General features: G+C 46.7%; 1 protein-coding gene across 1 annotated transcript in view; it reads right to left on the bottom strand.

The window, feature by feature from the left end:
• LOC138467423 (ras-related protein Rab-4A) overlaps positions 1-25428 on the bottom strand; it is a 693758-nt gene that overhangs the window by 333642 nt on the left and 334688 nt on the right. The window contains exon 4 of the mRNA XM_069607381.1: positions 4919-4981. Within this exon, the coding sequence (XP_069463482.1) occupies positions 4919-4981 (63 nt within the window). The remainder of the gene's footprint in view (positions 1-4918; positions 4982-25428) is intronic.

Genomic DNA, 25428 nt, shown 5'->3' with positions numbered 1-25428 from the left:
TTTCCTGCGCAAGGAGCGGATCCGGACACTTCAAAGAGAGGTTCCCCGGTGGATTGTCGCGAGGCCTGTGCCGAAAGGGAAGACAGTAGCCGTGGGTTATGATCTCCAGAACCCACACATCCGAAGTAATGGCACGCCACTCTACAAGATGCTGCGCCAGCCTTCCCCCAACCGGCGAACCATGGGACAAGGCCTCATGACTGAGTAGGAGCGGCTGCGGCGTTACCTGAGGGCAAAGAGGCAACTGCCCGAGCGGCCTTGGCACCACGGGTACCCTGTCGTCCACCTCTGGTACCCCTGCGTTGGCCCCTTTGACTGCCAGCTCCTCTCGCTCTACCAAAGGACGAGTAATAGCGAAAGGAGCCACCCCTCCACTGCTGTCCCCTAGGACGAAAAGGCGGAGGTTGGCGAACTGCAGCGCCCAACGACTTCGCTGCAGCTTTTGAGGTCTGCAACCTCTCAAGGCTCTCGTCAGCCTTGCTGCCAAAAAGACGTTCACCATCAAAGGGCATGTTGAGGAGCCGGGACTGCACATCAGGAGCAAACCCCGACTTCCGCAACCACGCAAACCTGCGTATCACGGTGCTCGCCGCCATGGACCTACTGACGCATTCAGCTAAGTCCAAACCCGACTGAACGGACTCACACATGGCATCCTTACCATCCTGGACCAAAGCAAGGAAACCAACCCGTTCGTCCCCTTCGGGAATATGTTCAGCCGCTAACGCAACACAGTTCCACAGAGTGTGCGTGAAACGTGACAAGGCACAAATGGAGTTGGCCGCCTGAAGCGCCATACCACCAGAAGAAAACACCTTCTTCGCCCAGCCATCAAAACGTTTGTCGTCCCTATCAGGAGGGATGGTAGGGTACGACGCCTGCTTTGCCGGGGCCGTGGCCGCCTGCACCACCAAACTTTCCGGAGTGGGGTGCCTGGTCAAGTAGCAGGGGTCGCCACTGGCTGGACGGTATTTCCGCGACAAGGATCTGCCCACTGCCGGGAGACTCTCCGGAGCAGTCCAAGCCGCCGCCACCCTACGCTGTAAAGCCATATGGAATGGCAGAACCGGGTCAGATGGGGGACCAACATCAAGGATGTCCGTCAGATCATCCTGCACAAACTCCCCTGGGGGAGCAGACCATCCCAGATACTCAGACACCCTAGCCATAAGGCGCCGGTATGAGGAATCGGCATGGGAGCCAGGCTCAGGCCGACCAAATTCCACCTCCGGAGAGGTGTCCAGACCACTAGCATCATGCAGCGACTGCCTCAAATCGTCAAATTGACTATGGCCCGAGACAATGTCATCCGGCACCTGATCAGGAACCAGGCCAACCGAATCCTCATCCGCCTCCGAAATATAATCCAAGTGGTGGAAAGGCACCTGAGAGTGCCTGCTCTTAGCCAGAGCCTTCCTAGGGGGTACACCCGAGACACGGGGCACCTCCGACACGAAAGGCGTCGATGGCGTCGAGCGAATCGGCGCCGCCGTCGAGAAAACCGGCAACGGCGCCGAGAGGATCGGCGTCGACGTCGAGGAAATCGGCGTCGACGTCGAGGAAATCGGCCTCGACGTCAGATGCAGCGCCTCCAATATCGGCGGCGTCGACACAGCCCTCGAAGCCGGAGCCCCGAGCGTGTCCCTCGACGACCTGAACGTCGACGGCTTCGACGACTTCCTCGGAGCCGGAGCTTCGAGAAAGCCTGTCGACGCCCTCGACGCCTCAGACGTCGATGTCTTCCTCGAAGACATCACAGGTGCACACGGTCTCGATCGCGTCGAGGACCGGGACCTGGAACGGGTACGGCGAGAACGAGCCTCCTTGTCCGAACGGGACCTCTCCCGTGACTCGTGCCGACCACTCTTGCGAGCGGCGTCTCTCGACCTCACACGGCCGACCCCACTCGGGGGCGCGGACGGTTGAGTACCCTGCGACTCAAGAATCGCCAACATTTTCTTCCCGAAGGAAGCCCATTCCTCCGGCGTCGCACGGCTGGTGGGATAACCGACGTGCCGGGCAGAGTCCTCGGAAGAGGACCTGGAAGGCGACCGGTGACGGCGCTTCCGAGAACGCCTCGAAGAGGCAGAGGAGTGGCGAGACCGACTCCTAGAAGAAGACCGACGAGACCTCCGACGATGACGCGGAGAGTCACCCCTCGAATCATCCGTCGAAAGCCCCGCCGACTTCGACTTCCGGGGCTTGGACACCCGACCTACCGACAATTTCTTCTTACGTTCGCGTAAGGCCTTGGAAGTGAGCGACAGGCAGTCGTGGGCCTCCCCGAGGCACCAGAGGCAGGCGTCGTGCGAGTCAGTCACCGACATCTTGGACCCACACACCCCGCACTTCTTGAAGCCCGGACGCGGGGTTGAAGACGAAGTGGAAGACATCGCTGCGAAGGAATATTCACAAACGAACAGGCTCGAAGAACCAGAAAGAACAGAACTCCAAAGAGTCGAGGCTAGAACCGAGAAACACGAAGCAACACGTTCGCGGAAAAAACGGAACTGAGGCTACTGGCGTCGTGCGTCCTACTTATCACATCGGATGACGTCGGACGTCGGAGGAGGTCCTCGACGGCGGCGCATCGACGTCATCGACGCAGACGCCGAAAAAGTTTCCGAAGCAGCACAGCTGTGGTGATTACTGTCATAGATATGGAATACGTCGGAGGACCCAATCCCCTCGAAGGTGTCTATAACCGAGTGTGGAAGTGTACCACCCCCCACTCTCCCTACTTGTAGGGCCGAGGCCAGCGGCCCAGGCCCGAGCCGAGGCGGAAGCCTCATGGCCCAATCCGTCGGGTTTCGACGATGATCTCCTCCCCGGTTCGGCGTCGAGATGCTGATCGACGTAAGGGTGACAAAACGGGGCAAATTAGAATTAGTTTTAAGTGCAAATATGGCAAAGCCAGGGAACTCCGATGAAGTGCTTCCGACCAGAATGGCGGAAAAAAACAATCTGGGGATCCTAGACGCGTGAGGGATCATGGGTACAGTGGACGTCACACTAGGGATAGTATTACTGGCACGCCCTGTGTCGACGCCCATTTTCGATTTTCGAAAAACAAACTGTAATACTCCGCAGCTTCCACTAGATGTCGGCCTATGCACAGCATGTGATCTAAGCAGATTCCACAAGCCTCAGAAATATATATATATATATATATATATATATATATATATATATATAGTCTGTGTTGCCCAAGCTAAAATATAATCAAATATTCAACATGGTTTTCCACCGGTGAACAAAGAGATACAAATGTGCTAAATAGTACTGTATTCTTTGTCAATGCATGGTCGAATATGTACATACTTAGGAATGATTAGCATGGTCACTGAACACCTCAGTATACACAATGTTGCGCATCTTTCCAGTAGGGGCAAAAACAAATATATCGCCTTAGCTTGCCTGGCCCTTTCACTCTAAAGTTTTGTTTGATGTTATCTGGTCTCTCTTGCTGTCATTTTGAAGCATGCCTCGCTGCATGGAGCGGTTGTCTGGCTTGTTTTTTATTGTGGGGTCTCCTGCTGTATTTGAGAAGTCTGGCTGCATCAGCCTGCTGTTTGGTTTGCCTTTGTGTTCTCGGTTTCTCCTGCTGTCTTTGTGTTACCGGTCTTGCTGTATCAGTCTGTTGTCTGGCATGCCTCTGTTCTGCTGTCTCCAAAAGAGGATTGTCTCTTGGGTGGCATGATGATTAAATTGCAGTTTTTTTGGCACTGGGGATGTGCACGTCTTGAGTGTCAAGAATATACCTGGATTTCTTGTACTAATCTTCGGTCCATTTAGCAGCTTTTATTCAGGTCGTTTGTTGAGCAAATTGAAAGCTTTTGTTATGGTAGTTTGGTAAGCAAAATAAGCATTCGTTCCAAGTTCATCAACCGGGGGCATCATGTTAGAACCTTTTGGAGACGTCTACATAGTCTCTCCTACTCCCAAAATTTCTATAGTGGATAGACACACTTTCAAAAATATATATTAGATAAACCTATAAATAACACTTAATAGGATGGAGTAGTGGACCTCCTTAATTGAATTAGTAAAGTAGTTTTTAATGAAAAAGTATCTCCTTCAGCCAGACTCAGATTTGACACTCGGCCCACTGAGAAGCAATCACCCATTCAACAGAGCAATCACAAGATTCCTCACATTGAGGCACTGCAACCATTTAACCAGTTACTCTCCCATTCATGCCAACAAGATAAGTATATATTGAGTCACAAAACTAGCTCTTCAGAGGGAAATGATCCTGCCCAACTAATGGCCTAGCATTTCTTCTGTCACTGGCACCAATGTGGGATTTCCACCAAGTTTAGACCTCCCTGCGAGGTCGACAGTCGGAGGAACGACAGGCTTCTCGCCCCTCCCCACGCCACAACCATTAGTAGATAGTCCAAATCTGGAGCACTTATCTTGTCAATGGTTGCTGATTCACAGAATTCTCTTTAGTAATTTTAGAAATCTTCCACACATTTTCGAAATTTGTCTTTGCCTATGGAATTTCCCCACTGTGTCTGCAGTGAAAAATCCTGCAGAATCAAAGAAAAGCAGAGTAATTTGAGACTGCCAAGCACAGTGGCAGCCAGCGCATAGCAGCGACTGATTTCTTACACTCAAGAATGTTTAGCACTCTTGAACGATGTCTGATGTGTCGCAACACTTGAAACCATAAACTGTAGTAATGAATCTTGTCACATTCATTTCCACAGATTATCATGTTTTCCTTGTAGATTTTACCTTTTTGTGACCCACAGAATTGTGACAATAAGGTCTGCAAATGTTGACATATTAAGGATTAATTTTAGAATACAAGGGAGCCGTTTAGAAAGCAAATTCTGGTAAAATCTTAAAGCCAATCTGTGTTCAATGACATATCAAGCCAACTATTTGCATAGAAAAGTACAATACTAACCTGGTAATGTCGTAAACAAGCAGTGCACCAGCAGCACCTCTATAATAGCTTCGTGTCACCGATCTAGAACACAATAAAGGACCATAGCAAGTTAGTACATTTAAATGAATGGTGTATTCATCTCAAAGTATTGCATTTCTTGATTATATTGCAGGGCCCCAAAATTGACAATAAAATGTAACCATTACATCCTTTCCCATTACATCGCTCCAAGAATGATTAACCACATAGGCTATTCTTTGGTGATGGAATTTAAACAAGTAAGGACCCATCACATTAAAATGGATCTGAATGCTTGCAAGATAACGGTGACATTATCTTCCCAACTGGAAGCTTAGCAAACTCAATTAATTCAGCCTTGCTTTGAGAGTCCGAATGGTATTTTTACAACAGTTAAAAAATAACTGTCATGCACAATACTATGTGAAAAAAGACATAGGTTTGATTATGCAGATCTGGAAGAAGTCGGAGCTTTGGCGCCTATATCATGGGGACGCCTATGGGGTATTTGCAGAAATAATCGAATACAACATTACCTAATGAGTGCCTACATTACAACTAAAGCCTAACTGCGTAATGAAAATGACATCTTTACTTTTGATTCAAGTCCAATTCAATATCACTTTTGTAATTACTTTAGTCCAGCAATTCAGCAACAAAATTGGTCTGCAAATGTTACTGACGGAATATTTTGCAGATTGCCTGTATACGGATTGTTGCATCTTTCCCCTGTGAGTCAGATTTAATACTATAGCTAATCCAGTGGTTGAAAGCCAACCAGGTTAATCTCCTGATGGGGCTCGTGGTATCTCATCTATGGACACAGAAGTCTTCCTTAGATCAGTTGGCACAACCGATCTTATTAAAAACAGCTAAAACAGTACCATATTTTAGGGCTGATTAACCCAACGAGATACCATGGGCCTTTTGCAGTCTTCAGAATGGATTCTATATCAAGACTTGATGCAAGCATTATGCTCCTTTCTTTATTCAGGAGGTTAATGCAGAAGAAGCTGGAGAAAAAGGCCAGGAGGTGATCACGCTTCCGGGTGCTAGTGAAGCACCCATTGAATGTCCTGAACTGAAGAATCGGTACGGAATAAGTTGCGCCTACATCCATGCATCCAAACCTTTAAGAACAGAGGATCGGACCCTCTGCTGCAAAGCCCTTGCAGGACAAGGCCGCTGTGTTGATAGACACAGGTGTTTGGCGCGCAGAGTACAAGCGTGCGGCAGTCGACCAGCAGCAACCAAAAGTTCAGAAGAGTGTGGGAAGTGGGAGTAGTCACTACTGCTCTATTAAACTTCCCAACCTTTGCTTGTACTTCCACCTAACCGTCTTGGTCCCCTTTCAATTGCGGCTACTGTTGGACTGTAAACAGTGTCCCATTAGGCTCTCTCCCACTCTCTAGCTCCCCATGCATCTGTGGCACCCTCTTGGTCCAGGGCCCTGAGCCTAATCTCCATTTTGATAGGCGTCTCCCACGTCAACTTCCTTCCTTCTCCTGCTACTCCCATCACCACTCGGGCTCCTCTGCCACCTCCTACCGCCGTCTCTGTAACACCTTCCTCCTCCTCTCTGACTACTAAGCCACCGCCTGCTACTACCTCTGCCCTCTCTAGGATGCCTCTACCACCTCCGCTGGGAGTACCTCAAGCCTGTACCCCAACCCGGAAGTCTTTCAAATGTGGCAACCTACTCCACGTCGCTTCTCATGCACTCCTCAGACATCTGCTGCCTCCTTGAATAACTTGGCCTGGATGTTCTCACCCTCACCGAGACATGGTTCACGGATAGCTCAGTCACAAGTTTTGACACTCTTCTCCCTGATGGCTACAAGAACCTCTCTGAACCCAGTACCAACCGACCCAGAAATCGAGTAGTTCTCATCTTTCCGGAGTGGGTCCCTGCTTCTGTCATTGCGACGCATGCCTACTCCTCCTTTGAATGCCTCGTCTGCAGGCTTGCTATCTTCTCCTGGCCTCTCTCTGACTAAGGCCACCATCTCCAGGCCACGTGGCCAGGTTGCCCTCTTCCTCTCAGAGTGGGCCAATCTCTCCTCTTCTCTCCTTGCCTCTACCTCTCAACTACCCCTCCTCAGAGACCTCAACATCCACCTGGATGTTTCTAATCCCTGCTCTGGGCTCTTGCGCAATGTCTACGACACTCTCTTTCTAATCTACCCTCTGGTCCGACACACTCTGCTGGACACACCTTGGATGTTCTCATCTCCTCAGGCACCACCCTCTCTAACCCTCTCACCACTCCTCTCTCTTGGACTGACCACTTTCTGCTCTCCTCTCACCTGAAACTCTCGTCCCTCAGGCTAAGCCTACCCCAGCACATCCACCTACCTTCTCAGTCACTCTGCCCATGAAGTGTGTCTCTGTGGATGACTCAAATTCTGTCACAGCCCTCTCTAACTTGCATCATTATCTCCAACACTCTGGACGTCCTTGCCCCTGTCATGAGAATCTGTCTGAAGCCTACCTCCAAGTGTAACTCTTGGTATGACTCAAACCTCGCTGACCTGAAATTCAAGTGCAGGGTGGCTGAGAGAGCTTTGGGTGCATCCTCTGACAAACTGTCCGGCCGCCTGCTCCAAAGGCAATACAGACTCTCTGCCCTGTCCAAGAAGAGAGCCCAGATCCAAGCCCACGTCTCTGCAGCCTCCAACAACACGGCCAAACTCTGTAATATCTGCAAGGAGCTGTCCAATCCTGCTGCAGTCTCCACCTCTCCAGTTCCTCCCAGCCCCTCTGCACAGCTCTGGCTTCTCACTTGACCACTAAAAACTCAGGACATCATGTCCTCTCTTTCCTTGTCCTCTCCCTCTGCCTCTCACGGCCCCCCCTCTGATTGCCTCTCCCTCTCCCCTTCTTTTTCTCTCCGACAACACCGGACTATGTTTCTAGACAAGTCTGATCTATGAAAGTGTCATCCAAACGCGTGCTTCCCTGCTACTCGGGAACCATCAAGGACCACACTGACACAGTCGCTCCAGCCTTGTCCGATTTCTAGAATCACTCTTTCGCCACTGGATCTCCCCCTCCCTGTCCTCAAGCACTCCCTTGTGCATCCACTCCTTAAAAAGCCTTCTGCCCATCCTACGTGTCTGGCAAACTATCGTCACAATCGCCATCACTCCATTCCTGGGCAAACTTCTGGAAAAGCTGGCCATCTCCCAGCTTACCCTTCACACTCAATCTGTTGGTTGTCTCCATGACCATCAGTCTTGCTTCAGAGCAGCCAGAGGCACACAAACTGCTCTCCTGAACACCCGTGAAGACCTGCTCGTTCAGCCTTCCTTCTGTCCTCATCATCCTTGATCTTTCCTCTGCTTTTGACACGGTCAATCATGCCATCTTGATAAATCAACTCTGTGAGAACCTGGGCATCACGGGTCAGTCCCTGGAGTGGTTGACCTCCTTCCTCCTGGACCGTCCCTCCCAGGTCCTACTTGGGTCCTTTCTCTCCACCACCTCTCTCTCTACATGGCCCCACCACAGTCACACATTGTGAAGTGCTCGCCATACCGCCACACAGACATTGTCACTTGCGGTTTAGACCGCAGTCTCGTTGGCGGTTGCCTTGGTGACTGCAGGACACGCGGTAAGCGTCTGCAGCCGCTCACGTGAGGCGGAAGGGGCTCACGTGACCTGCTACAATGACAACCGGCTTAAATACAGCCGAAACGCTACGCACACTGCTTCTCAACTGTGTCCGTGGGCCGGCTTGCGTGGCGTTTGTTTTGCTTCTTCGTTTCTCTGGATTTTTGGCTTTCGAACTCTTAGCTCTGGATTTATTGGATTGCTCGCATGGATGCTCCCTGGCTTCTATTCAACACGGCTTTCGTTCTACGCTTGAATTGACTGTGTGCTCAACCTCGGACTGCTTCAAGGATCGCTTTTGGATTGCCCTAATCTGCATCACGTACTTGGACTGCCTATGGTGCTTTCCTCTTTGGAGCCATTGCACAATGCCACGCAAGGAAACTGACCCTTGTGTTATTTTGGGAACCGTCCCTCCATTTTTTGCTGGCAACCTATTTCTACATCCAGTCACCTTTAGGGTTCCCTCTGGCTGCTGGAACCTGCCGTTACCCTCTCAGCACCTCGGGTGGTAAACGCCTCTTCTCCTACAGGAGTCTGTACACCTTCCCCACTTCCACGCCTGCTACAGTCTTCACAAAGGTAGGTTAAGGCATTGGTTGTCTTTTTTCCTGTTGACATCAGTCCCTGTGCACTTACTTACCTACTTCATTTTTCCTTTCAGCCAACTGGAGACCCAGTGCTGCTGTTCCAGACACCTGTGGCCTCAATGACCGGTCAGTGAGTGAGCTTGCTCTCTCTGACTGGTACTTGGGGGCAGTTATTTTGTAATCCACGCGACAATCACGTCTTGACAGATGCTCTGTGAGGCCCGCAGTTCTTTCATCATCCAGCTTTTGTGGAGAGTCGAGGAGGAAGTGGACACAGGTGTAAGAACTGAAGCCACAGGTGCTCCCAATGCACTCCCGAGGGCTACATAAAGCACACCCCTACCCCAAACACTGTTCCCAACACCATGCTGCCATTATCCACTGTGAGCTGGGACAGACAGCTGTGCATGCTGTGCCTGGAAGTTGGGATGCAGGACAACCAGGCCAGGGCACAGGGAGCACATAAGTGGGGTGGGGGTTTGGGGGAGAGGCGGAGAAGAGGCCAAGCAAGGCGGGAACCCATCCCCAGGACCCTCACATTGGACTCTCACTGACACCCAGTTGGTGACCCTGTACCGCGAGATGTGCAACACCACATTGCACTGCCCACCACCCCAGCCCAGGTCAATGCCATGAAGGAACAGTTATATGCCATTGCCCAATTGCCTAATGAGATTGCAGCCCTGGACTGCACCAATGTTGCATTGGTGGCCCCCCCACCCCAGGCTCACGAAACAGTGTTCCCGAAATCACAAGCACTACCACTCCCTCAATATGCAGGTGACCTGCAACCCCAACCTCATCATCCCCCACTGCTGTGCCCACTACCCAGGTTCCACCCACGACTCCATGGTCCTACGGAACAGTACACTGCCAGTATACATGGAGAGGCACAGAGGACAATGGACGTGGATAGTGAGGGAGTAAATCTGCCTTCATGTATGCACTGTGAAGCACCTCGCCAAATGAGGGGTGAGGGGGTGAATAATGACAGAAAGCATGGCATGAGAAGTAAATGCAAAAGCGGTACCCGGTCAGCTCCCGCACCAACAACAGAGTACAACCCAGGGAGCATGCACATGTTGGACACACCTGGATGGACATGCTGACAAACACATACAGAAGCAATTCTAGCCACACTCATGACTACATTTACCACAATGCATCATGCATGATCCAAAGCCATTACAAAGTGCCACATTGCAGCACACAACAGCAGCCCTGCAATTGCCACAGCCATGTATACATGTACACACAACCGGCAATGGTGACCCACTTCCCCCAGTGGTGTAGGGAAGGCCGAAACGCAACCCAGCATGACACTTGTACGAGAGCAATACACATCACCAGGAAACATGTCACTGACAGACACATCACAAAACATCTGCTGCAACGTAACAGGTTCATGTGCCAAAACAATTTATGATACCATGGACACAGCATGCACAGACATTGTACAGGCACTTACCGTGGGATGAAGCCCTATATGCATGCACATGATGTCTATTGCCCCGATACTGTGTAAGTCCACCCCCACACATTTCACAGTGACTGTTTGTGCCTCTCCCCATGCAGGTGACTCCGGATACCCGCAGCTGGCTTGGCTAATGACCGCTGTGTGTGATCCACAAATGCCGGACGACATAGCCTACAACCATGCACACAGCAGGACCTATGTGTGCTTTGAGCCTTTATGTACGCACCAGAGAAAGTAGGAAGAATAGTGCTTGTGTGAGCCATGCTACAAAACATCTGCATAAGGAGCAATGTACGCCTACCACCCCCAACCTCCCCAACGGGGACATGCCAGACCCAGATGATGAAGTGCCTGAGGCAGGAGCCAGAGCAGGCAATGTCAAAGATGATGTGAGGGTTGGGAGACTGGTTCTGCAGCACTGATTGACAATTTTGTATAAGTAATTTCCCTGGCACAAGCCATGCACCACTGTGTGACAGTCACTTCTACAAATAAACTCCACAATAACACAATCAAGAATATCCACGCATTGAAGTTAAACAGTGTTAATGATATGATGAGCCCAAACTATCCCCCCTCCCTCCTCCCACCACCTACTCCCCATAGAACACTATCCCCCCTCCCACCACCAACTCCTCAGCACACTATCCCCCTCCATCCTCCCATCACCAACTCCCCAGCACACAATCCACTCTGCCACAGGGTGCATCAGCAGGGGTGCGGTGTGCATGGCACTTGGATAGGTCACTTGCCCCCTTTCCCACTGCTGTAACACACAGGGCCCTGCCCTGCCACCCCCTCACTCCACCCTGTTGGCAGGCCCAGCTACCGCATCTGGGATGCTGGCACCTGCCTCTGCACCTTCAACTCCCTCTATTCCCTCCATAGTCAACACTGTGCTGCACTTTTCCTCCCTTGCAGGGAGGACCAGTGGCTACACAGTCCCTCCTCCAGTCACCAGTGACTCCTGGCAGTGTTGGGACAGCAGTCCAGGCACCCCGACCCTGAGGTCACTCCAGCGTTTACGACAGTCCTCCTCATCACGGGGTATACTGGCCACAGCTGTTACTTTCTGGCTGATGAGTGCCAGATGGCTGACCTGCGCTATGCATATGTTTCGCGTTGCCTGGAGCCTTTTAGCTCATCACTGAGCAACAACCTGATTGGTCAGTACCACAAGCTCCCCTCACTAAACTTAGGTTTCCTAAGTCGATTTTCCGCCACCTTGCCTCTGATCCTCTCCTGAGATATTCTGGATTGTTTCCAGGACCGCATGGCTGCAGGAATTGGAGATATTTCATGGATTGTGTTTTTCAAAATAACTGCCGCAATGCTTCCCGTTCCGGCGATGATGCAATTAGCACTGGTATCTAATAGCGCTGGAGTCGGCGACAGTAGCGCTATTGGCACCGATATTTTGGCGGTAACCCTTATTTCGATGCAATTACCGCCAGGCGCTAACATTGTTACCGCTGGAGTCGTATGCACATTCATGCCACGTTTTGATGAGGCACTAATACTGCTGCACGACCCGGCGGCAACGCCATTTCCGCTCAACAGTAATTGCACTGGATTACTGCGAGACTTGTGATGAGGTCCACAGTAAGCAGCATATTCAGACAGAGTGGTTTGAGGACGAACAGCATTCGGAGCAGGATTTATCCCTACCTGGAAACTTCAAGAGTGCTGGATTCATCTATTGAAGCAACTATCAAGAAAGCAGTTGCTGACAAGTTGGAGCCCATTCCATTGAGGTTGTACAACATGGATTCCCACATGAAAGACACCCCTATTACAGAAGCAAGTAAGGCCCTCAAGCGGAAAGGAGACTATTTAGGATTTCGGGCCTTGCCCGCAAGAGTCCTCTCCCAACAACCGGCAAGGAAAATATGCAAAAAGGCCTGGAGGCTATCTCGGATGTGTTTGTTCAGCTTCGGAAGGCTTTTCTAGATAAGATAAATCCTCCCCAGAGCATACCCTCCTACCGGAGGCAAAGGTAAAGGGCACTGATGAAGATAGCTCGCTAATCGTGAGTGAAGGGACATCTGAATGATCCCAAGAACAACCGAACCTGGAGTCCGGATCACCACAAGAAAGGAGGAGACAAGAGGAGCCCCAGGAGGACACGTCACTACAGGTGACAGGCTTGGCGATGTTCAAACTGATACATGACCATGAAGACTAGGGGCACTCCGACGAGGTGCACTCCAAGTAGTCTGAATGGTCCCCCTCAACAGGGGTGGCAGAATACTTCAGAGCAGGGCTCTGTAAGTCTCTAGACAAGGAAGGGGCACCCCAGACCTCAATCGTAAATTGGCAGCAACACCGTAGCTGGATACCAAGGTGGATACCAAGGTGATAAACTTCCTCAGGTAGAGTCTGCTTCCAAAGATTCTGGGTCTGGTCGAACAGGTGGTGGACACAACTCCAAAATGTCCTCATGTTCTTGCTGGTTTGGAGTAATGAGCTGTATGCGTCGTAGGAAACTCTTGTTTTGCCATTTCAACAAAGGGGCTCCGGCAGTCCTTTTTTTATTTTTTTTTATTTTGGTTGGCTGATAAATCAACCCTTCAAAATGTACAGAAAATTTACTTCATAAAATACAGTTACACAGAATACAAAATCTCATTTTACACCATATTCAAAATATTAATACTATATTCACCATGAAAGTGACAAATTTACAAATTTCATAATATAAAACATTGTCCACTGGAGCTCCCCCACATCCATAATACACCTCTTCTGTTTACTTCAAAATAACCTCTGGTTATCTAATGTGGAATAACAGCATTAATGAACTGAACTAATGCAATCTGTATAGAGGACTTTGTGTTAGTTAAAAGATGGGTCCATATTTCATCACAAGAGCGTATTGATAAAAATCAATCGATACTGAATTTTACTGAAGGCGGGGCATTCAACTACCAGATGGCATATGGCATAAGAACTCTATTTGAAGTGGATAATTACAAAATCAGCAGTATGTGTCACCTTTAGGGATTCATTTTCTCCTACCTAGAATCCGCCTCGTCAAACATAAATTAAGCTGAATCCGCAACATCTGAGATGAGACAAAATTAGATGGACACTTGACAAGGTATGCTTCCATAAACCGAAATCTTCTATGAGAAGACATTAATTTTCGCCCATCCACATATTTCAAACATTGTGTGCGGGTATGGATCCAGTCAAACCGGTGTAATTTCAATTTTGCTTTTGTGGGGGTTCATCAATAATAGTTCAAGTGAAATATCAGCATTGGTTAGTGCTTCTACCACACAGTTGGTCCATTTTTTAGGTAGATTAAGGCGAGAAGTGAACAGATGTTTTGCCAAAATGCCCAAAATATTCGGTGATATGGCACCTATTAGACATTTTATATATTGCATACAAAATTTCCACAGAACTTGACTATAGACAGAAATACTACCTAACGCATGACGTAATAAGGATAAAGGAGTGCATTTGGGAAGGCCTAAAACAGTCTTCCAAAAATATGCTTCAAAGTGGTCCCAAAAAGATCTTGGCTTAGGTGACCCTGTCTCCGCTCCATAGCTAATTATTGGCACCACTTTTGTTTGAAAAAATGTCATTATGTGTGTTAGTGTAAATTTACCATATCTATAAAGCAAAATCTTAGCTTGTGATGTCAATGAACGGATTTTAGCGTCCAGCGTTGCTTTATAGATATAGTCGTCTAGTGACTCTGTGAAAGGAAGACCCAAATATTTGTATTGCATGACTGTGACTACTTCTTGCTTTTGCAGGGTCCACTTATGACTGGATGTTCTTTTCATTGCAAAAGGATGACAAATTACTATTTGCGTCTTGTCTAAATTAATGATAAGATTATTTTCATTAACATACTCTTGGAGTTTGTTCAATAGGTTTTGAAGACCACACGGAGAACACGAAAGTAACACCAGGTCATCGGCGTATAAGAGCCAGGTGATCTTCTGATAACCTCGTTTGGGGGCATCTGAAGTTGTCTCCTTAAACTTCATACCTATATCCAGTAGAAATAAGTTAAAACAGTCCTTATTAAGATGGACTCCAAGCCAGGTCTAGGAGAGCCACCCTTGAAAGCAGGTCCGCTGTACAAGGACTATTGTTTGGCGATCCATTCTCTAAAGAAATGGCTAAGTTTGTGAATACTTTCACTGCACTAGAGAAGGTGTAATCGTCCATAAAGAGAGTCTTTACCGCAAATGTGTTTGCAAGGGCCAGAAGAGACAGGGGCTGCTCCTGTAGACGTTTCTCACTTGGCAGAAGAGCACAGTCAAACCGAGCAACAGCCCAATACTGGCAAATTCAGAAGGTCGACAATGTATTCCCATCTTGAGGCAGGAGCAGAGGCCAATGCTGGAGGAGACTAGCAAGGTAGTCCGAAAGTCCACAGGTGGATGCCATTTATGCAGTGCCAGCACCTTGAATCTCAATAGGCAGTGAAATGTGCATGTGCCTGGGACGCTTTGCCATGCAATGCCTGGCTCAGAGAAACAGAGGTTCTAACCTCGTGTTTTTCGCAGAGCTGGTACGGTTCCATAACCCCAGACCAAAAGCTCATCTAGATCAAAAGGCTTTCAGTGACACAGTAGCCAAGCTAGAGCAGAAGAAAGCTAATTGACCAATCTCTCGACATCCTCAAGAATTCGTCAGCAGCTTCTTTTTGGTAAGAAGGAATGCCAAGGTAAGGTCTGTTCTCAACCTCAGAGAACCCAAGGGCTTCGTTCTGGATCGGCATTTCAAGATGGAGGGCATTCACATGCTCAGAGACATCTTGCTGACCAAGAACTGGTTACTTCACCTGGACCTCAAGGATGCCTACCAGCCTGTTCCAGACTTTTCCCCTCACAGGCGTTTCCGGTGATTCCAACAGTGAGGAAAGTGTTGGGAATTTAGGAGCCTGACATTCAAGCTTTCGTCAGTGCTCTGGTGCTTTGCAAGCTGATGAAGACAGTGGTAACAACACTCATGGAGCATGGATTCAGGCTTATGACCTATCTGGACGACATGATTATAATGTCACCAAAAAACAAAACAAAAAGGCTCAATTAAGAGAGCAAGTTCAAGCAACGATTGAACTGCTGCACAGATTGGGATCCTTAATAAACTAGATGTCGTGGCTCACACATTCTCGCAACATGGAATTTTTAGGTTTCTCAATAAGATACTTCAGGAGCAACACTCAACTCTCAGCGGTGATAATCCATACAATGAAAAGGGAGACTCCAGGGTGATAGAACTAAAGAAATCATTTACATTGTAATCTTTCTTACACTCAATGAATGACACTCATTGGTGGCGGAGGTCGTGTCGACGTGGTGATGGTGCTGAATGGTCCCACGCTCAAACTATAACTTCCCCTAAATTGCAGGGAATGGCTTGTTCACCAAGAGCACAGTTAACTGTTGCGCTTTGCGGTTGAACCTTGCTCAAGACGGACAATGTGTCAGCGGGAAAATACATACCTTGGGAAAACAAAGTCTAAATTGTTAGAGGAGTGGGCCGCCAAGGACTTTTGGCACTACTGCCTACGTAAGCAGATATTGGTGACAGCGAAGTTCCTTCCAGGGCTAGTCAACACAGTAGCAAACTTTAACAACAGATATTTAGTAGAGTAATGGTGACTGGAACTTGCACAGGGTCGTTTTTCTGAGTCTCCCGGACTGCTGAGATCCATATCATATGGATTGATTTGTATCCTGGTTGAATGCTCAGCTTCCACGTTACTTCAGCTGGAAGCCTTACCCAGAGGCATTCGCTTTGGATGCCTTTGTATATCCCTTGGTTCTGGAAGTGAATTATGCATTTCCTCTGTTCATTGTCATAGAATGTGCCCTGGTGTAGATAAAATAGGAGCAAACAAAGGTGGTCCCGATAGTCCACTCCCTAGAAACTGCCAGTGTTTGATATTAATTCTCCCGTTTCTATAAGATGCAGCTTTTACTTGAGCGCTCCAAGGTTTGTGCAAATAAGGGGTATATGGCACATAGAAGCAGAATGATTTGCACAGGATCGCACATGTGTTGAGGTGAGAAAGTCAGAGCTGAATGTAAGCATGTGATGCATTTGTTGTATGGTCCCAGCATCTAGTCTGTTCCATATAATCGCACACTGTAGCACATGGGTTATGCTTGGATGTCATGCGCACACCTCACTGAAACACTTGAAGCAAATCAGGTTCTAATAATTTGAAGTGTACGCGGACACGGAAGAGCATTAAAAGGAACTTTATTATATTAAGGTAAGTTAATACTACGATAAGGGGATATGAATGCTGCCTCTGCCGATCCTTTGTTTCCTTCGTCTGTCCAACCACTGTCTCGAATGAAATCTCTCTCTCCTTCCAGAATCCATCTACTCCTGCATCTCGAATTTTTTTTTCAGTCAAATCACTTTCCTCTAAGGCTTTGACAACAAGCATCATTTTAACATCTTTAGTCATTTCTTCACACCACTGTTGCTTTGATATTGAGGATTCATGTATTTCACAGATCATCTCCTGTTCCTCCTCCTCATCCTTACATTCCTCATTGTTTGTCATTCTCGAAAGGCAGTCTGATGCGTAGAATGTTATTATACAGTCAAATTCTTGTAACCTGGAAACCCATCGTCTTATCCTGCCCGATACTTTGTCAAGAGCCTTAGTTGAGAAAGCAGTTTGCGATCCGCATGTAGGTCATATTTGATTCCCCACACAAAGCTTCTAAACTTTTAATTTTTTTATTGTTGCATATGCTTTTTCTGCTCCTTTAAAACAGCTTCTAATCCTACCTTGCTTGCATCTGTCTTGATCACTGTTCTTCTCCCAAGCTTATAATTTCTTAATGCTAGCGCTATCTTCGAAGCATTTTTTATGTATTGGAAATCATCCTCACATCCTTCATTCCACGTGAATAACTTATTCATTTTCAACATACTCCTCAGAGTAACTGTGTGGTCCGCAAATCCTTGTATAAACTTAGTAATATTCGGCCATACCTAAAAATGTCCTGACCTATTCCTTGCAGGTCGGTGTGACCATGTGTTCTATTGTGTTTGCTAGATGCTTCTTAGGTGTGATTCCATCCTTTGTTATTACAGGTCTCAAGTATTCAATCTCCTTCCTGTTGATCTTAGATTTTTCTCTACTAAGTGTCATTCCTACTTCGTGCAATTTCTTAAACACCCTCTCAAATCTTCGGTTATGTTTTTCCTCTTTGTCGGCATATATCAAGATAAAAAAAAAATGACACCTTCCTCTCCATCAAAGATACAATACATTATTTTTTTAATTACTGAGGCCGCAGATATTTAACAGAACGGCTTTCTGCGGTATTGGAACAGGCCCTCTGGTGTGATGAATGCAGTTAGATGCCTCTACTCCTCATGCAGTTCCCCTGGTGATAGGCAGCGGTAAGATCAAGTGTTGAAAATATTTTTGCAGAACCCATTGTCGAAATCAACTTCTGGATATTAGGTAAAGGATGTATTTCAGGAATTGCACACTTATTTCTCTTAAGCCAATACACACCCTTACCTTTCCAGAGCTCTTTCTCACCACTACTAGCAGGGACACCCATTCTGACGCATCAATCCTTTCTATTATTCCTTGCTCTTTCAATTTACTGAGTTCCAACTTAACCTCATCTCTCAGATATCGGAAAACCCTGTAGTTTCTGTGCCACTGGTTTGCAACCTTGTTTCAGTACCACGCGATGTGTGAATCCTTTCACACAACCAATCTCATCTCTAAATATTTCAGGTTGTATTTTTCCTTTGTTAATTTCTGGTGATTCAATCAAGGAAACTGATTCCGCTGCATTCGAATCTAGACACACTTTCAGTAACATCTTATGTGTCCATTTAAGTAGCAGAGATGATCCTTGAGACATATATGTGTCCATCCGTCTTTGAACCATAACTTTGCCTTGAACCATCCAATTAGGTCATTTTTTGAGCCACCATAAGATCTTGGCTTAATGTGAACTTCATGTAAATACTCTAGTCCGAATTTTCTCTACACTACCTTCTGGAATGGATGTGTATTTGGCTCCTGAATCTACCAACATAACTATTGGGTTCCCATTTGCTATAATGGTGGTCTTTGGGCTTTCAAACTCTTCATCTTGACCTCCTACTGCCGACACACATTCTTCCCCTTCATCACTATGCTAATTTCCGATCCAATTCATGTTGGCGCCTTTTTTTTTTGCAGCATCTTGCTAGGTGACCTTTCCCATTACAGTTTCTGTATATTATTCTTAGAGCAGGGCATTCTGGGCTATTGGCCGAGTGGGATGGACTATCGCATCTGTAGCATGTTCGTAGTCCGTCCTCTTCCTCGTTAACCATTTCGACCACGTAAAAATTCAGAGCTGTGATCTTGACCCCTCATTGTTTTTCTAGCATCCCTGTTCTCCCAGTTGTATCTGGTGAATCTGGGTTCTCCATTGTCACTGATACTTCTTCTCATGTTCTGATTACTTACACTAGCAATCACTTCTTCACTGGTTGACTGCAATGTATTAATCGATGACAGTTTTTAACTGTAACCTCCTTTACTCTTGTGTTCGGAAGTCTTCACACATTTCCCAGTGTGTTCAAACTCTTTGGCCATTCGTAGAACCATCTCTAAAGGTGGGTTATCTTCGGTCCACAATTTCTCTCGTACTTTGCTACTATTGCATTCTAGCATACATTGATCCCTCAGTCTTTCTTCCAGTTGTCCTGGCCAACTTCTAAGTGCCGTGATGTATTGTTGAACACTATCTCCTTCCTCCTGTATCCTCTTTCCAAACTTGTATTGCTCTAAAATAGTACTTTGTTTTTTTAGTGTTTGTTCATCTTTAGTATTGATTTCTCAAATTCATTCATATCCCCCACACTAAGCAACCATCATCAGGAACATCTTCAAATTTCTCTTGACCAGCTGCCCCTAAACAATGTAAAAATAACTACTTTTTTTCCACACTGTAATTTGTGCCACAAACCACATTGGCATAGTGTTCAAATGTTTTTAGCCACCTTTTGCATGGCAATGCAGGCAATACATGGCAATGCAGGTTCTCGGACTTCAGGTAGGAACCTAGCCGGTGTAGGGACACTGTGGATAGACGTGTCCTGCTCCACTAGATTGGCCGTTATAGTGTAATCAGGGTGGCAGAGGTGCACCCAAGTGCTAGACTGTATGTATTATTTTTCTATTGTTTTTTAACTCCATTTCTTCTATGCACGCTTAAGTACTCCCTTCTCTTTGCATAAGAGTTATTGGTATTGCTACTATCCTTGATAGATTCTGTTTTTAATATTCAGAAACTGGGACGAGGAAGACGGTGCTGTCCTTCTGTAGATGCTGTTGCAGTGCCTGGCCTGTCGAAATGGCTGCACTTTGCGTGAGAAATCTCACGTTGTATGGTTCTTTTTTCTAATATAGCCCAGCGGCCAAAACTGGACAATGGGTTTCCCGGCCGTCTTAGCCCTTTGTATACTGTGCAGTGTGCAGAGCCTCACTTAATATCTTGCAGAGGTATGGGTTGGCGCCTCCCAGCCTCTCGCCTGTGTGGTTTGGAATCTGCTGCTCTTCGCCGCAACGCCGGCTCGACGGGTTGCTGTAGGAGATCCTCGTCACCACTTTAAGGGAAGAGCGTCAAAAGGAAATTATATTAAGGTAAGTTAATACTGCAAAAAGGAGATATGAATGCTTCGTCTGTCCAACCGTCGTCTTCTCCCTCTCTGCGTTCTCAAATGAAATCTCTCTCTCCTTCGATACACGATACTACATAATTCCAGTATTTAATGACATGCTGATTCTAAGTGCTCCTGAATTGGTGAGATAATGTAACCAAGGTGTAGGGAGGGAAATGTCCCATTTACAACCCAGGTCACATGAGACCACAATAAAAGAAAATTACAAACAGACATCATCTCGAAAGATTTGAGGCTTTTTGGGTACAAGCGACATTTCCAACATGCTCCTACTTCTGAAAAGTCTGTAGGACTATATCAGAGCCAGTCAAGTGTGCCTTATTGTCATATTGCCTGAAGGTACCACAGCCCTGCCAGTCTTCCTATAAAGGTCATCAGTGAGTTTCTGCCTAAAAATATCAACTGAAGCCGGAAAGTGCAGTGGATCAATTGTAAGCGCTAGGTAACAAATACCTAAAGTACTTGTGTTTTGGGGGTTTAGTTCCATCAAAAACAAGCATCCCGACACTGAAAATGTAGCCTCAATTAAATATAATCAGAACCACCCCTAGTTGCATATTTTCATTCAGCAACCATCCATAGCAATTATATACAGCTGACATTACTGTCAGGATTAATTCTATTCTCATTTGTTTCAGTTTCTGGACATTTCATATGGAGGAGGACCTTGTCCAATGTATTAATTTCTATGTACATTAGGTGGGGACACAGATTCCACTTTAGGAGCATAATGTATGCACTATTTCTTACATATGTATTATTCTGCAATGGACACGTGACTCTAAAGATTGCAATCTGAATAGTAGAGAGTTGTTCATAAATCAGTTCAGTCCGAGCTGTGACAACACTGGTAGAAGATCTTGTACTTAAGGGACATCTAGACACTGAATTCTAGTGGACACTGACACAATGCAAGCATCTAGGGCAAAAGTGAAAAGCAAACACAGAACAAGTTTAAAAAATGTATCAACCATATTGGATCACATTCTATGATCTATACGAAATTGGCTCAATTAAAGTGACATATTATTTGTTACTGAATCTATATTATCCTTGATAATTTAACCCAAAATAGTAGGCCAAAATGGCCTCAGGCCACCTATGAAGGCTTTCAGATTGTCAACATTTCTACAGACCTACAACAGATATCCTAAATGCACCTGGCAAAATCTCCAACTGAGGTGGCACATACTATATAGACCAGAAGGATCCGAGCATCATGATGTGAGAATGCTTGTCAAAGTGAGTACATACACAAGCTTCTTACTGATATATCAAAATAATATCTGTATACCAGAATTGTGTATGCTGTGTTGACTGGAAATGTACTATGGTAATCTAACAGGAAATGTACTAGACTCCTGTGAATTGTAAAACTGAACATACTAACAAACAGCAAACATGTGCAAAACAGGGACTGTAAAAACTAGGAAAACACTGTGGCCCGAAAACCTGGGAATACACTAGGAAACCAGCAATCTACTATGGTTGTCAATTGTGTGCGTACACTAGGAGTATGCAAAAAGGGAGTGTACTGGAATACTTTAACAGCAAACTGAGATTTTGAAAACGTGTTCATAAAAACCGGAATATAATGGGATTGCACAAACTAGAATTATTGAGGGATTGGCATAATGGGAGTGGGAGAAAGGACTTACCAGTAATAATGTCTATGGATTCTTCCCCTGCAGACTCCTCATCAGATCGATATCCAATCCAGCGTCAGCTGCCAGGAAACATTCGACCGGGCGAGTAGTGAGACTTGAACGTCGGCTCCTCTAGACTCAACCGTGCCTCTCCGGATGCAACGTCAGCTGCCATATACACTATGTTACTATGCCCAAGAACCTCTGTGCCTCACCTTCTTTTCTCTAGCTTAGCCCCGCAGCCACGAAGGAAGAATCCATAGAATTCGGAATGAAACAGCCAAAAGATTTCTTTTTAGTTTTTAGCAAAATGAGGAACAGGACTGTACTGAAAGGCACTGACTGACAGAATTTCAACAGCAAGGCATCAAACTGTGCCAAACACACAAATAATCATAACCTCGACCCAGATGAAAAGGACAACCAAATATAGACTGCAGACCACTTTCATAGCAGGCCGGATGGGAGGGTGATGAGGAATCTGCAGGAGAAGAATCCATAGAAAGAACATTACTGTGAGCTTAGGGCCCTTTAGGAACGTGCATATGCAATGGATGGGATCATAGAGAATAATTCTGAGTCCAAATAACCAAACCAACTCAGGAAGATGGCAAAGTACTGTTTTATTAACAATTATCTAAAACAGGGAGTTTACAACGAACATCAACAGACATACACTCAGTCTCTAAGCGATCTTTACACGAAGCATAGACTTTATACCAGAAATACGTCAGAGGTGACGTCATACCACGTGGCAATAATGAAAAAACGATCAAGGGTCGGGGTTGGCTATGGGCCACATCTAAGTATAGTTTCCTATAGGGACTAGGATTGTGAATGGCTGTCCACTATCAGGTGGACAACATATGCCTACCTCTAAAACATGTCATCTTCAGAAATATTAGATACACAGTTTCTCATTGGTCTTCAAACTATAAGGTCCTTTGTTATATGGGCTAATATAATTGGTTGGCATGCTTGTGCCAGGTCTGGAACATTCGGTTCACTTAGCAGCATGTAAGCCCAGACCCAGGTGCAAGGAGATGGGGCATGACACAACCCCACCACCCAATTAGCCCAGTATCGCTCATCGTCCATGCCTTCTGCCATGAAGATTGTCTTTGAGCTTGGCCTTGCAAAGTATCCTTGTCCTTTAGAATACATGGGAGTGAGAGCACTCACTATCGTGTTCTGGGGCTCAAGTTCGAATTCTAGTTTCATCCTTGGCGCACGTAACAGGAGAACGCGATTTGGCCAATTTTGGCAGGTTTTAAATGCTCTAAATGAATTAAACTTGGCACTCGGTGTTCTTTCTTTGCACCTTAACAGGGGATGATTCATCCAGCGCACGTTTGCTCATTTCCAGAATAGATAGCTGACCTTGGCTGCTTCAGTCTTGACTCCAGGCCAGACAGCCTCATTTTGCAGCTCCACAATTCTGCTTATTCTTGCTGCGACACAGTTTTCCCTTCCCGCTTAATGGGTCCTGGCTTACTAAATTCATGATACCGATGTCCAGCTTATATATAATGGTGGCTTCGCCTGCGTTCTATTCACTATGTATAGCCAGGTTCTATGACTTGGTCTACCTTGCATTTTAGCATCTGTACATTTATTTAATGGTTGTTTTTCTACAGCACTTTGGCATGTGTAATCTTTTTCGTATTTAAAAGTTCACATGATTCTTTACTTCGTCATTAGTTTCTTTAGGATCTATGCATCCGCTTCAGTCAATATCTCGGGACGTCGGTCATACTTGTTGTGACGCCACTAGCTTATTTTCCTTGCTCTTTCTCATATTCCTTCAGGGAGTTCCTCTCTTAGGTTGTCATCACTTTAGGGATACATCCGGTAGGGTTATCTCAAAAGGTATCTTCTTAAGAACAAACGCTGTGGCATTGGCACAACATCTGGTGTCAAACACGGCACAGTCTCATGTCTCCACCATATGGGAACAAGGGTTTCCTGCATAGGTATGCAGCTGCTCCTCTACAACTGGTAAGTAATTTCTCCTTAAATGGAGTGCATGCCCCCATAGATTTAAAATCAGATAGACTCCCAAAGCAGTACAGAGTGCAGAGGTGGGATGAATGCCCTTAAACAAGGAAGCTCTGCAAAACAGCTCTAACTAATGGCGCATCCAAACCACATGCTACAGCCAAGCAGTAATGCTTAGGAAACATGAGGAGCAATGACCAAGTCGCTGCTGGACATATTTCCCTTACTGGTACACCCCTCTGCAATGCAGATGATGCTGCCATACCCCTAGTGGAATGTGCTCTGGTGCCTGGTGGCAGATCTTTACCTGCTCTCTGATGAAATTCTGCAATGCAGAGAGTTATCCACCAAAAGAGTCTCTGTTATGACACAGCCAGACCCTTCCTGCATAAAGAGAAAGCCACAAAGAGATGGTCATACGCCTGAATTCCGCTGTCCTAGCCAGATGAAAACTGAGAACCCTTTTAGGGTTCAGTATATGCAGCCTCTCCTCATCTTTAGAAGGTTACAGGGGGGTAGATACAATGCTGGCAAATCAATGCTCTGGGATACATGGAATTCTGAGACACCTTTAGGTAGGAATTTAGGATACACCTTGAGGGAAGCTTTATACTTCAAGAATCGCAGAAAAGGTGGCTTGCAGGATAATGCCTGCAGCTCACTCACATGTCTTGCTGATGTGATTGCCACTAGGAAAGTGGTTTTCAGGTTAAGTAGCCTGATGGGACATGAATGCATAGGCTCAAAGGGAGCTGTCATCAAGTACGTCAAGACTAAGTTTAGGTCGCAGTCTGGAACCAAAACCGGGGTAGGCGGAAAGCAATTTACAAGGCCCGACAGGAATTGGGTTGTAACCAATATAAAGGCCTGCAGAGGCCAGTGACAAAAGGAACTCATCACTGTAGGGTCTATCCTGCGCTCGCTGCACCAGGCCTCAAATCTTGTCCATCTGCAAGCATACAGAGATCTCGTAGATGGGCTGTGTGCAGCCAGTAGCACCTCAAGTACCTCTTCTGAGAGGTCCCAGTCTTCATCTCTCATCCTTTCAAAATCCATGAATGTAGGTTGAGGGATTCTGGGTTTGGGTGACGTACCCGACCTTCCGACTGGTATAGTAGGTCTGGCCGTCAAGGCAACTGGAAAGGTGGGCAGATGGTCAAGTGTAGGAGTTGAGTAGCATGTTCTCCTCACCCAATTAGGGGCGCTCAAGATCATGGCGTTTCAAAACCTCCTCAACCTCCTCAGAACCCACAGGATTAAAGCTATCTGAGGGAAGGAATAGTGGAGGTTGAAGACCCACTCCACCAGGACTGCGTCCCCCATTGCAACTTTAATTCCCTCAAGCAAAAACTGTCTTCACTTCACGTTCGGTTTCGTGACAAACAGATCTACTGTCAGGGTACCACACTGAGTGAAGATCTCCTTGAGAGCTTCCTGGCACACTTCCTACTTGTGTGAGACCATGCGCTGCCTGATCAGAGTCTCCATCAGTCC

This window comes from Ambystoma mexicanum, chromosome 4q (genome assembly GCF_040938575.1).
Source record: "Ambystoma mexicanum isolate Mex_15411 chromosome 4q, UKY_AmexF1_1, whole genome shotgun sequence".
NCBI classification, from domain to species: domain Eukaryota; kingdom Metazoa; phylum Chordata; class Amphibia; order Caudata; family Ambystomatidae; genus Ambystoma; species Ambystoma mexicanum.
Note: the sequence above shows the minus strand (reverse complement) of the source record. Positions and strands in the feature narration are given on the sequence as shown.